Genomic DNA, 13148 nt, shown 5'->3' with positions numbered 1-13148 from the left:
TCCATCTCTCTTCTTTTCCAGCGCTGGGGCAGGGGAGGGGTTGAGCCCCCCTGGGCACATACAGCCCGGGGGGGGGGGGTGGGCCGGGGGTGCGTGGTTGCATCTCGGGGAGGGGGACAGGGGTCCTGGGGATGCTGTCACCCACGTCGGGGTGGGGGCACAGGGAACGTGGGGTGCGTTGCCGGTGGGGAAAGGTGTGGGATGGGGAGGGGATGCGGAGGCTGTGGGGGTAAGGCTGGTTGGGGGGGGGCACACGGGGAGCAAGGGACAGTGCTGGGGGGGGGTGTTAGGGGGCTCGGAGGGGGGGGTGTCCATTTCTGTGCTCCTCGGGGAATGGGGGGGGGGAGATGTCCGGAGGGACCCCGTCCCCGTGGGGGTGTTTGGGTGGGGAAGTCCGGGTGTCTTTCTTCCCGGTGGGATGCGGTGTGAGCCGGGAGAAGCGGGGGGGCGGGGGGGGTGTTCCCCCGGTCGTTGGGGCCGGAACGGAGCCGGTCCCTCCCCGCGGCCGGGTCCTTCCTGGGGAAGAGGAAGTGCCGGAGCCCGGCCGGCCCCGCCATCCCGGGTACGGGGCGGGGGGGGCAGCACCCACGGAGGAAAATTGGGGGGGGGGAAGGTCCGGGGCAGCCTGCCCGCAGCCCCCCCGCTTTCCCCGCCGGGGATCGGGGCGGGGGGGATGCGGTGGCCCTGACTCAGATGCAGCTGAACGGGGTGGGGGGGGGGTGGAGTGGCGGGGGCGGGGGGGGGACGGGACTGGAAAGTATTTTGCAAGCCCAGGGCTGGGAAAAGCCGCGTGTGACCGGGGCGGGTCACTTCCCCCCTGGCCACGGCTGCGGGGACAGCCCGGCTCCGCCGCTGCAGCCCCCCCCGGGACCCTCCAGCCCCCCCAGGACCCCCCAGCCAGACCCCCCCCCCCAAAAAAAAAAGCCCTGCTGCCATCCTCACCCCGTCCCTCTGTGTGTCCCCCCCCCCAGGCGGGTGCCCTCACTCCTCCGCACCCCAGGGCCGGAGCGGGGGGTCCCCCCCGTGGGGGGGCCACCATGGGGTCCCTGTTCCGCAGCGAGGAGGTCTGCCTGGCCCAGCTCTTCCTCCAGTCGGCCTCGGCCTACAGCTGCGTCAGCGAGCTGGGCGAGCGGGGGCTGCTGGAGTTCAGGGACGTACGTAGGGATGGGGGGGGGTTTGGGGGGGCTTTGGGTGTAGGAGGTGGGTGCAGGTAGGTCGAGGTGCCCCTGGGTACAAGGGGGTGGGTGCAGGTGGATGGGGGTGCCCTGGGTGCGAGGGGGTGGGTTTGAGTGGGTTTAGGGTGCAGGGGGTGGGTACAGGTGGATGGGGGTGCCCTGGGTGCAAGGGGGTGGGTTTGGGTGCCCCCGGGTGCACGGGGTGGGTACAGATGGATTGGGGTGCTTTGGATACAAGGGGGTGGGTTTGGGTGCCCCCGGGTGCAGGGGGTTGGTACAGGTGGATTGGGGTGCCCTGGGTGCAAGAGGGTGGGTTTGGGTGGGTTTGGGTGCCCCTGGGTGCACAAGGTGGGTGCAGGTGGATTGGGGTGCTTTGGATACAAGGGGGTGGGTTTGGGTGCCCCCAGGTACAGGGGGTTGGTACAGGTGGATTGGGGTGCCCTGGGTGCAAGGGGGTGGGTTTGGGTGGGTTTGGGTGGGCTTAGGGTGCAGGGGGTGGGTACAGGTGGATGGGGGTGCCCTGGGTGCAAGGGGGTGGGTTTGGGTGCAGGGGGTGGGTACAGGTGGATGGGGGTGCCCTGGGTGCAAGGGGGTCGGTTCGGGTGGGCTTGGGTGCCCCCGGGTGCAGGTGGGCTCGCTCTGAGTGGGTTTGGGTGTTGTGGGGTGCAGGGGGTTTGGGGTGGGTGGTTTGAGGTGCCCGTGGGTACAGCGGGGTTGGGGTGGGTGGGTTTGGGGTGCCCTGGATGCAGGGGGCTGAGGTGGGTGAGTTTGGGGTGCCCCCAGGTGCAGGGGGTGGGTTTGGGTGCCCCCGGGTGCACAGGGTGGGTACAGGTGGATTGGGGTGCCCTGGGTGCAAGGGGGTGGGTTTGGGTGCCCCCGGGTGCAGGTGGGCTTGGTCTGGGTGGGTTTGGGTGTTGTGGGGTGCAGGGGTTTTGGGGTGCCCTGGGTGTAGGGGTTGGGTGCAGCGGGGTTGGGGTGCCCCTGGGTGCAGGGGGGTTGGTCTGGGTGGGTTTGAGGTGCCCCTGAGTGCAGGGGGGTTGGTCTGGGTGGGATGGGGTGCCATGGGTGCAGGGGTCGGGTGCAGTGGGGTTGGGGTGGGTGTTCTGGGGTGCCCTGGGTGCAGGGAGTTTGAGGTAGGTGTCTTGGGGTCCCTTGGGTGCAGGGGGGGGTTGGTCTGGGTGGATTTGGGTGCTGTGGGTGCTGTGTGTTTGGTGTGGTGGGTTTGGGGTGCAGGGGGTGTGTGCAGGGGGGGGCTTGGGGTGCCCTGCATACTGGGGGCTATGGCAGGGTGCTGGGCCAGGGGTGCTGGGGCTGCCCGGCCCCCCCAGGATGCTCGACCCCCGACTCCTGCCGGGACTGTGCCGTGACCGTGTCCCCCCCTCCCAAACCCCGGCAGCTGAACCCCAAAGTGAGCGCCTTCCAGCGGCGCTTCGTGGGCGAGGTGCGGCGCTGCGAGGAGATGGAGAAGACCTTCAGTGAGTGCCGGGGGGACGCGGGGTGGAGGAAGAGGAGGTGGGGGGGGGCTGCTCAGGGGTGGGTTGATGCCCCCCCCCCCCCCCACCTGACCACGGTTCTCGCAGCCTTCCTGCAGCAGGAGCTACGGGGTGCCGGGCGGGTGCTGGAGCCGTGTCCCGAAAACCCGCGGGCGCCGCTGGCGCGGGAGGCTCTGCGGGTGCAGGAGCAGTCGGAGCAGCTGGCGCAGGAGCTGCGGGAGGTCAGCCGCAACCGGGCGTCCCTGCGCGGGCGCCTGCGGGACCTGCGCCAGTACCTCCACGTCCTGCGCGAGGGCCAGCGCTTCACCAGTTTGCCGGTGGGTCCCGGGGTTTGGGGGGGAACGGGGACCCGCCGTCCCCGGGGGGTGCCGCCCTTCGCCCCGCAGCTTCAACTTTTTGCTCGCCATCGTCGCAGGCCCCCCTGGGTTCCCCGCCGCGGCCCCGGGCGCTCTCCGAGCGTGAGCCCGTCCTCGACCCTTCCCTGCACCAGCACCTTGACCGCAAGATCAAGTAAGCGATGGCTGGCGCGTGGGGCGGGGGTTGGAGAGGGGTCGTGGGCAGTGGCGTGGTCGTGGGGCGGTGGGGACGGCTGTAGGGTAAGGGTTGGGGACGGTCTGTGGGGCAGCGGCACGGCCGTGGGGCAGGGACAGCGGGTAAGGGTACAGGGTAAGGGTTGGGGACGGGCCGTGGGGCAGCTGGGAAAGCTGCGGGATGAGGGTTGAAGCTGAGCCGTGGGGCAGTGGTCAACGGCCACGGCTGTAGGATAAGGGCTGGAGTTGAGCCACGGAGTAGCGGCGTGGCCGTGGGGCACCTGGGACGGCTGTAGGGTAAGGGTTGGAGGTGAGCCGTGGGGCAACGGTGTGGCTATAGGGCAGGAAAAGTGGGCAACGGTATAGGGTGAGGGTTGCAGATGGGCCACGGGGCAGTGGTATGGCCGTGGGGTGTAGCTGTAGGATGAGGTCTGGGGGGGAACCGTGGGGCAGGGGCAGCGGCAGAGCCGTGCCCGTCCCAGAGCCCCCGCCGTGTCCCCGCAGCTTCGTGGCTGGCGTCATTCACCCGTGGCGAGTGAACGCCTTCGAGCGGCTGCTGTGGCGCGCCTGCCGCGGCTACCTGGTGGCCAGCTTCGTGGAGATGCCCGAGCCCATGGAAGACCCGGCCACGGTGAGCAGGGCACTGGGCTGGGGGCTGGCAGGGAAGGGGGGCCGGGACAACCGGGGCTGACTTGGGGTATGCCGTCCCCAGGGTGAGAGCATCACCTGGGTCATCTTCCTCATCTCCTACTGGGGCGAGCAGATCGGGCAGAAGATCCGCAAGATCTCGGACTGGTGAGCCAGTGGCCCCGCGCCGTGCGTCCGGCCACGCAGAGGTTTATTTAGCAAAACTGCTGCGGACTCCCCACGGGGGGGCCGGGGGGGTGGTGCCCCCGGGGAGCCCTGGCACCCCCCAACACGTCGGCGTCCGTCCGTCCCAGCTTCCACTGCCACACGTACCCCTACCCGGAGAGCGAGGCCAGCCGGGCGGACACCATGAGCGGGCTGCACAACCAGATCCAGGACCTCAGCGTGGTGAGCTGGGCACCACAGGGAGGACTGGGGGGGCCGCGCCAGGACCCCCCTCCCCGGTCCCTGACCCGTGCCGGGTGCCTGCAGGTGCTGGAGGAGACGGAGCAGTACCTGGCGCAGGTGCTGGACAAGGTGGTGCTGGCGCTGCCCACCTGGCGGGTGCAGGTGCAGAAGATGAAGGCCATCTACCTCATCCTCAACCAGTGCAGCTTCGACGTCACCGAGAAGTGCCTCATCGCCGAGGTCTGGTGCCCCGTGCGGGACCTCACCCAAGTGCAGGACGCCCTGCGCCAGGGATCGGTGGGTTGCTCGCTGTCCCCGTGTCCTCGTGCCCGAATTTGCTCGGTGCCCCCACGTCCTCGCGCTGGGGTTGCTCGGTGTCCCCGTCTCCTCCGGCCGCGGTGGGGTGGGTGCCGGGCGGGAGGTTGCCGTGGGTCAGGCGCCGGGCGCTTTCCCCGCAGTACAAGAGCGGCTCGAGCGTGGAGTGCTTCGTGCAGCGCATCCCCACCTCGGAAAGCCCCCCCACCCTCATCCGCACCAACAAGTTCACCGCCGGCTTCCAGAGCATCGTGGACGCCTACGGGGTGGCCAGCTACCAGGAGGTGAACCCCGGTAAGGCCCCCCCAGCCCCCTGCCACAGCTCAGGGCTGAGGCGGGGGGGGTCCCGTGTGACGTGGTCCCTTGTGCCCCCCCCGCAGCGCCCTACGCCATCATCACCTTCCCCTTCATCTTCGCCATCATGTTTGGGGACGTGGGGCACGGGCTGCTCATGTTCCTCTTTGCTCTCTGGATGGTGCTGTACGAGAACAGCCCCAGCCTGCGGCAGGCCAGCAACGAGGTGAGGGGGACGTGGCGGGGGGCCAGGCTGGGAGGCGTGGGACGGGGTTGGGGGCGTGGGACGGGGTTGGGGGCGTGGGATGGGGTTGGAGGCATGGGATGGGGTTGGTGGTACAGGATGGGGCTGCTGGTGTGGGACAGGGACAGTACGGGGCAGGGTTGGTGGTGTGGGAGGGGGACGGCGTGGGGCAAGGGAGGTGGTGTGGGACGTGGGAGTCGCGTTTGCCCCCACCAGATCTGGCTGACGTTCTTCGAGGGGCGCTACCTCATCCTGCTCATGGGGGCCTTCTCCATCTACACCGGCTTCATCTACAACGAGTGCTTCAGCAAAGCCACCGTCATCTTCCCCTCCGCCTGGAGCGTGGCCACCATGGCCAACCACTCCTCCTGGAGGTGGGACCCCCAACCCCCCTGTGAAGCTTGCCCACGTCCCTGCCTGCGCTGACACCCCCTCGCTCTGCCCACAGCTCTGCCTACCTCGCCACCCATCCGTCCCTCACCCTGGACCCCAACGTCACTGGCGTCTTCCAAGGGCCCTATCCTTTCGGGATCGACCCAGTGAGTGTCCCATGGAGGAGAGGATGGGGTGGGACCCTCGGTGGGGTGGCCCAGAGTCTCACCCACCTTGTCCTCCACGACAGATCTGGAGCTTGGCCACCAACCACCTCAACTTCCTCAACTCCTTCAAGATGAAGATGTCCGTGGTGCTGGGCATCGTGCACATGGGCTTCGGTGTCCTGCTGGGGGTCTTCAACCACGTGTGAGTCCCCATGGTCGTGCTAAGGAGACGGGGGCTGGACTACACCCCGGTCAGGGTGGTCGAGTGGGGTCCCGTACCCCTACATCTGGGTGGGAGCCCAGGACACGCGAGGGTGCGCCGTGTCGGGCTGAGCGTGGCCGACGTCCCCCTGCCCAGGCACTTCCAGCAGCGGCACCGGTTGGTGCTGGAGCTCCTGCCCGAGATGGTTTTCCTCCTGGCTCTCTTCGGCTACCTCGTCTTCCTCATCTTCTACAAGTGGGTCAAATTCAGCGCCGCCGACTCCCTGGTGGCCCCCAGCATCCTCATCCACTTCATCGACATGTTCCTCTTCACCTCCAACGCTGGCAACCTCCCGCTCTACCGGGGGCAGGTAGCACCCCACCGAGATGCGGGGGGGACCCCGCGCCCACCCTTCTCCTTGCCCAAGGACCGGTGGGGAGCCCTGCGGGGGCTGATGTGGTTGGGGAGAGGGTCCCCCCTGTGTCACGAGCAGGGCCGTTCTCAGCTCGGGTAGCCGGTGCTGGAGGGGACCCCGAAACGGTGCTCCTGTGCCGCAGGTGCCGGTGCAGACCGTGCTGGTGGTGCTGGCGCTGGCGTCGGTGCCAGTCCTGCTCCTGGGGACGCCGCTCTACCTGTGCTGCCAGCAGCGCGCGCCGAGGACGGGCCGCCCTGCGGTACGGCTGGGGTCACGGTGGGGGGGGGGCTCGGCCAGCGGAACGCGGTGGGGTCTCACCGTCGGTGCCGTCCCCGTGCAGCCGGTGACCACGGAGGAGCAGGAGCCGCTGCTGGAGGGGCAGGAGGCCGGCAGCTCTGTCAACGCCACCAAGGAGGACGTGGAGAGCGGGGGGCACGGCCCCGACGCCAAGGTGAGGGTCGCCGGCCCGGCAAGCTCGGGCGGTGGGTTGGGGGTGGTCGTGCCGATGTCCCGCGTCCCCTCTGTCCCCTCTTTCCCCGCAGCACTTGGACTTCGCCGAGATCTTCATGCACCAGGCGATCCACACCATCGAGTACTGCCTGGGCTGCGTCTCCAACACCGCGTCCTACCTGCGGCTCTGGGCGCTCAGCCTGGCCCATGCCCGTGAGTACCCCTGGCCCCCCCGTGTGCCCCCCAGGGCCGGGCAGAGCCTCACACACCCCCCCCCGACCCCGATCCCCAGAGCTGTCGGAGGTCCTGTGGACCATGGTGATGCGCAACGGCTTCGTGCGGCTGAACTACGTGGGCGGCGTGGTGCTGGTGCCCGTCTTCGCCGCCTTCGCCGTGCTGACCGTGGCCATCCTGCTGGTGATGGAGGGGCTCTCCGCCTTCCTCCACGCCCTGCGCTTGCACTGGTAAGCCCGGATGAGGGGGGTGCTGGTGGGACGGGGTGACCGACCTCCCCCCCCCCACTGTCGCTCCTCACCGGCCCCTCTCTTCGGCAGGGTGGAGTTTCAGAATAAGTTTTACGTGGGCACCGGGTACAAGCTGTGCCCCTTCGCCTTTGCGCCCAACGCCTGGGAATAGCCGTGCCGGATGGATGCCGGGGCGCTCAGAGCATCGGCTGGACCCAATCCCCTACCCTGCTGCGGGGAGCTCGGCTGGGGGGTGCTGGGGGGGCAGGGTTCCCCCCCCCAAACCCCCAGGACCAGGGGGGACGATGGGGGTCCGGCTGCAGCATCCTCCCCGTCCCCTCCTCGGCAGCAATAAAGCCGTCCCCGTGGCTCGTCCCCAGCTCTGCGTCTCCGTCCCCTCCGCCGCGGGCTGGGTCGGGGGTCCCGGGGGGGGTGATGGGGGGTGCCCCGCGCCGTCACTGCTGCCCGTAGCCGAAGGCGGGGGCCGTGGCGGTGCCGTAGGTGCTGAGCGGGGGGAAGGTGGGCAGGGGGTAGGGCAGGGTGCGGGGCTTGGCCCCCACGTAGACGCCGGGGGGGCAGGCGAGGGGCTGGAAGGAGGGGGGGGGCAGCTCGGGGAAGCCAGGGGGGGCCGGCAGCGGGGCCGGTTGTGGGGGTACGGTGGTGGCCGGTGCCCCACGGCTGCGGGGAGCCCCTGGGGGGGGGAGAGACAGCAACAGGGGGTCAGGTGCCCCCCCAGCCCCCCTACCTTTCTCCCGTTTCTCGGGGCGGGAGGGCAGCGCGGTGGCCCGGGCACGGGGCATTGCACCCAGCAGGGACCCTGCCGGCACCCCGCACCTGCAATAGAGATGGGGGGCTCAGGGGAGACGGCGCGGAGACCCTCATCATGGTGTCGGGGCGGTGTCGGGGGGGGGGGGGGCTTACCATGGTTCGGGGTCGCCATCCCGAAAGCCCTTGGCGAAGGGGTTGCTGGCGATCTTCAGCTGGGTGATCTGCGGAGGGGAGCGTGGTCAGGGGGTCCCGGGGGGGGGGCACCCCGCTGTCGCCCCAGCCCGGGGCTCACCCGGTGGTTCTGGTAAGCCGTCACGGCCATGAACTGGGTCTCGGGGAAGCTGAAGGACTTGAAGTTCTGGTGGGCGAAGCGCTCGCTGTCCCGTCGCGGGTCCACGAAGACCACGTGGAAGCGGGGCTGGTAGCGGTGCATGGAGTTGAGGATGATCTGGGGGGGGAGGGAAGAGGGGGGGGGGAGGTAGGCAGGACCCCCCCCCCCACGCAGGGGTGCGTCGTGTCCCCCCAGCATCGCCCACCCCGAGGCCGGGGTCCTTACGTGGCCGTTGTCATCCAGGAGGTTGTTGGTCAGCTTGAGCTTGTCGAAGGAGACGATCTGCCGCATCCACTGGGCTCCCTTGGCCGGGGAGTCGGGGTGGAAGTGGACGCGGCCGGGGGCTGCCGGGTCGGCTCGTCCCGCCGCCAGCCAGGAGGAGCTGTGGAAGGCGTACCTGTGGGGCGGGGGGGGGCTCAGCACCGCCAGGATCCGGCCCGCCCCCCCCCCCCTCTGCCAGCATCCCCATCTTCACCTGTATCTCTTGTCATCCAGCGGGATGAAGTCCATGAGCAGGACGTAGTCAGCCAGCGGGTCCAGCCCCGACAGCTTCACCTGGAAGGTGGGGAACATCCTCCTGCGGGGCAGGGGGTGGGTGAGAAGGGGGTGCCCCCTACCCCGGCAGCCCCCCCCTGCCCCGCCGCGGTCCCTACCTGCCCGCCTTGGTGACGATCATCTCGGTGCCCAGGCGGTTGAACTCTTCCCAGAGGCTGCCCATCTCCAGCCGTGCCGCGGCGTGGCACACGCGCCGGTTCTTGCCGCTGGTCCCCGGCCCCTCGCTTGCCCACCCGAGGCCGGTGCCGCAGGGGGACCCCTCGCCCGGCCCCCCCGGGAAGGCTGGGGAGGGGTGAAGGGGGGTGTGTGTGTGTGGGGGGGGGCTGATCCTGCACCCCAGATGTAGGAGCAGACCCCATGTACCACCAGCCACCCCATCGCATCCTCTCTCCGTGGAGGGGGTGGGAGGACTGGGGACTCCTGGCCCCCCACCACAGTGGGGTTTTATCCCCCTCCCCATTGCAATCCCACCCTCTGGTGGGGCTGGGTGACCCACCGCTCCCCAAAACCACGGCGGGACCCCACCGCTGGGTACAGGGGAGCGTTGCCGTGGGTGGGCTTTACCTGCCATGGGTGCAGCGGGTGGGCAGGAGGTGTCCGTGGCTCCGTCCCCCGGCAGGGTGGCAGTGGGGACCCCCAACGAAGCCCCTCCCGGCACAGCACCAGCTCTGGACTGTACCCCCGCAGCGTGCCGGGGGGTTTTATGCCCCAGCTCGGGGGGTGGAGACGTGGGGGCTGGAGCACGGCCCCCTTCCCCGACCTGCCTTCGTGCCTTGACGCGATGATGATGGACGGGAGGCGAGCGGTGGTCCTGGGGCTGCTGGGACCACCGCTGGTCCCCAGCTGGATCTCGGCGTACCCTGGGCTGGGGAGGGACAGCTCTTTTGGGGGTCTCCTTGTCCCCTTCGTGTCACACATCTGAGCGGGGGGAGATGGGGGCTGCTCCGACCCTCTCCCCTGGGCAAAGCCCCTCTCGACACGCGGCGGCCGCCCATGCACCGGCGACTCGACCGACAGCCCGCCGCCAACACCTTGTATTAAAAAGCACGGCGAGGTGTTGAGGCATCCACACATGAGCGTTTTGCTCATGCAAAGCCTCTGCGGCTCTGGCGGCGGGGAGGAAAGCGCTCCCCCCCCCGTCTGCACCCATCCCAAATGCTGGTTCTGTCTCTGCCGTGGTACCCGGGACCCCCAGCCCTGCCCCGGGGCTGAGCCCCCTCCATCCCACACTTCCCATCACGACGCTCGATACCGGCCTGACAGCGGGAGATGGATGGGGACAAGCCAGTGCTGCGGGGGCAAGGGATGTGTGCGGGGAGGTGACTGACACAGGGGTGGGGGGCTGCGGGGGGGGGGGAAGCAGAGGGGCTACTCCGGAGCCCCCCACTCCCCTGCAAACTGCAATGGGTCTACGGATGCCATCTCATTGCACACCACAAGAGTGTATTTGGGTGGGATGAGGGATGCCGGGGCTCTGGGGATGGGTCTGGAGGGAACAGGGGACATCCTCGTGGGGATGCTGAGGGCTTTCTGTCCCCGGCGGTACCCCGGTGATGGTGGCACTGGGCAAAGGCTGAAATCCCTCCCTGCTTTGCCCAGAGCCAGCTGTTTTCTCCCAACGGAGCCTCAGCCTTCACTTCTGCTTTGGGGTTGGTGCTTAAATCCTGCGGCCATCGTAATGGAGAGGAAACCCTCTGGGCCCCGTACGCTGCGGGGTGGCCGAGGTGGCTGCATCGGCAGCGCTGGATTTTGGGACCGGGACTGATGCAAAGCGGGGAGAAACCATCTCCCCAGGCCCCCTGCGTCCATCACATCCCCACACGTGTCCCGTGCCCTGCGGCACCGGCTCGGCCCCATCCGTCTCCCGCTGTCAGCCGGGCCGCGGCCGCAGGGCTGGTATCGAGCGGGGAGATGAGGAGGTGCGAGAGGCGATGCTGACAGCAGGGAGGAGGATGGAGGGGGCTCAGCCCCAGGCAGGACCCGACCTGCTGAGGGCTCATCCGTGGCATCGCACCGTGCTCTGCAGCTCCTGTAGCTGATTTTTCTGCTGGAGAGAAAAGAAAAGGCGAGGATGTGGCCCCGGAAGGGTTTTAAATGCCAAATGGTGCCCAGATTGTGGGAGTTTGCTCACAGCGGTGCACTGTGAACGGTTTTTTCTTGCCGAGAGCAGAGGGAGAGCCTGGATCTGGCTGAATTCTGGTGGGAGTCTGTGTGACATTTACTTTCCTTTTGTGTTTGGCTCGGGGAGGTTTCAGCCTGCTGCCCCACATAGTGCTCAGCAAAGGGTGTGGGTCAGGGCTTTCTGTGTCTAAGCTAATTCTCATTCTGCAAAATACACCTGACCTTAGCCATCAGCGGTTTCTGCTGCCCTTGGCACTCTCCCTTGCTGGGTGTGAAAAGACTGTAGAAGGAGGTACCCCGCATCCCCCGTTGGGCTTGGGAAGCCCCATCAGAGCCACGAGAGACAGGGCCAGCCCTAGAGCTTTCTTTCGTCCCTTCAGAAGGGCCCTTTTCTCCTCTTGCTGCCCCTTTCAGTCCTTTATCACTCTCCTCAGCTGATCCTTCCCATCACCTTCCTTCCAGTTCTGGGCACCTCTCCCTCAGGCTCTCATTTTTCCCTCGAGGCTGGTGTGTTTCCAGTGTGATGGGTGGAAGAAGGTAAATGTCATCACCAAGACGGAGGGCACAAGGACTGCGGGCTGCCTCAGTCCCCAGCGGGATTAAGAAGCAAATCCCCCTGGAAGACCTCTTCAAGCAGAGGAAGGATGGGAGGGTGACCATGAGTAGCCAGCATGGATGTACCAAGGGCAAGTCATGACTCACCAACCTGAGCACCTTGGGTGATGAGAGGACTGATGGCTGCATGGACAAAAAGAAGACAGCATTTGCCTCAGCTTTAGCAAGGTCACCACGATCTTCTGTTGGCTCCTTGCAGCCAAACTTGTGAGCTATGGTTTGGAAACAAGGAATGTAAGATGAGAAGAAAGGTGGTTCATTGTCCACGGTGCCTGGGACTGCTGATGGAGCCTGTTACCAGCCCCGGCTCAGCTCCTGTGGGACTGCACCCCATTCGCAAGGTCCCCCGCAGCTCCCTGGCATGATAATGTCAAACACGGCACTTGTGGAGCTGTAACTGTCTCTGAAATGCTCAAAAAGTTGATGTGAAGGTGGGGTGTTGTTCCATGGTTTACTCTGAAGGGAGCCCAAAGCCCTGTTGCTCACTCCAACTGAGGTCATCTCCTCTGGGTACACTTCTTCTCCAAACTAAGAAACGCAGAGAAAAGATAATGACCTGCTTTGGGCTTTGCCACCCTCCTGGGGCTCAAAGAGATTCACAGTCCCCAAGTCCCCATATTATGTGAAATAGTAAGGGTGTTTGCTGACAGTGGTTTATTTTCGAGCTCCCTTGCAGAGCTTCAGGCACGTGCGTCTTCACATCCATCTCCAAGAGCATCAGGAGGAAGCAGAGATAGTGCTGAGATGTAAGCGAGGGTCGTCGTCTTTCAGCCCAAGCTGGAGCTCCAGTACCAGACTCACGAGCAAGGACAGTGAGTGCCAAGCCACCCATCTCCCGTAGTTTTCTTCTGCAAAAAAGAAACAGCTCCTATCTTCACCTCATGCCCTACCTGCAGGGTCCTGGGCTTCAGTTCTTCATGATACTCTGGGCTTTCCACCAAACCCAGGGAGCTGGCTGTCCTGTGTCCTCACCACACAACTGCTGAGAAGGGGGGTCTGGAGATCACCCTGTTGGAGAGCATGCTCAGGAGGCTTCCTCTCCCCACTGACCACAAAGGGCTCTGGGATGAGGATCAGAAGCTTTCATGTGAAGAACATTTAGGGAGCTTACTGTTGCTGAGATGAGGCAGGTCCAAAAGATGTTTTTTTTCCCCAAAATATATGCAAGGAGAGATTGCTCAGCTTTGGGGGTTGCCCATTTCCATTTGAACATTCTAGAAACAGGCTAAATACCTAGGAAAAGTTTTTATAGCTGAAAGAGTGTATCAGGACGGAGGGGAAACCAATATAAACCTCTGTGTAAGGTTTCACAGTTAGGAATAAGTCCCAGCAAAGAGGGAGGAAGCAGGTGGTTGGCAAGTGACGATGAGATGATGAATAATCAACTCTGCACTGGAAAAGCACTGTGTTTCTCTGTGTTTCCTATTGAGCTGGATGATCTCAGAGTCCCAGGCTGAACGCTAACAAAGGGGACGAAACGCAGCACCAAGGCAAAGCTACTCTGGTGTGTAATCTCCCTCCAGCTTTTCATGTCGGTCGCTGCTGAACATCCAGAGGTGAGCCGGAGGACCACGCACCACGCTGTGCCGTGGGATTTTGCAG

At 66.2% G+C, this 13148-nt stretch overlaps 2 protein-coding genes across 2 annotated transcripts; one reads left to right on the top strand and one right to left on the bottom strand.

Moving 5' to 3' along the window:
- Positions 1–530: 530 nt before the first annotated feature.
- Positions 531–7530, top strand: TCIRG1 (T cell immune regulator 1, ATPase H+ transporting V0 subunit a3). The gene is made up of 20 exons (XM_075048409.1): positions 531–562; positions 972–1154; positions 2572–2650; positions 2756–2985; positions 3084–3178; positions 3703–3829; positions 3911–3993; positions 4140–4233; positions 4318–4530; positions 4692–4842; positions 4929–5068; positions 5303–5460; positions 5535–5625; positions 5709–5827; positions 5984–6197; positions 6385–6501; positions 6583–6693; positions 6785–6905; positions 6985–7156; positions 7247–7530. Exons 2-20 carry the CDS (start codon positions 1038–1040, stop codon positions 7326–7328), a joined length of 2514 nt encoding a protein of 837 aa, XP_074904510.1. The 5' UTR covers positions 531–562; positions 972–1037; the 3' UTR covers positions 7329–7530.
- An 81-nt stretch (positions 7531–7611) lies between these two features.
- Positions 7612–11234, bottom strand: TBX10 (T-box transcription factor 10). The gene is made up of 8 exons (XM_075048685.1): positions 11154–11234; positions 9375–9675; positions 8909–9092; positions 8731–8832; positions 8481–8652; positions 8217–8372; positions 8078–8145; positions 7612–7990 (listed from the first exon to the last, which is right to left on the bottom strand). The coding sequence occupies exons 1-8, from the start codon at positions 11232–11234 to the stop codon at positions 7612–7614; spliced, it is 1443 nt and encodes a 480-aa protein (XP_074904786.1).
- Positions 11235–13148: the final 1914 nt, after the last annotated feature.

Source organism: Buteo buteo, chromosome 16 (genome assembly GCF_964188355.1).
Source record: "Buteo buteo chromosome 16, bButBut1.hap1.1, whole genome shotgun sequence".
Taxonomy (NCBI): domain Eukaryota; kingdom Metazoa; phylum Chordata; class Aves; order Accipitriformes; family Accipitridae; genus Buteo; species Buteo buteo.
Note: the sequence above shows the minus strand (reverse complement) of the source record. Positions and strands in the feature narration are given on the sequence as shown.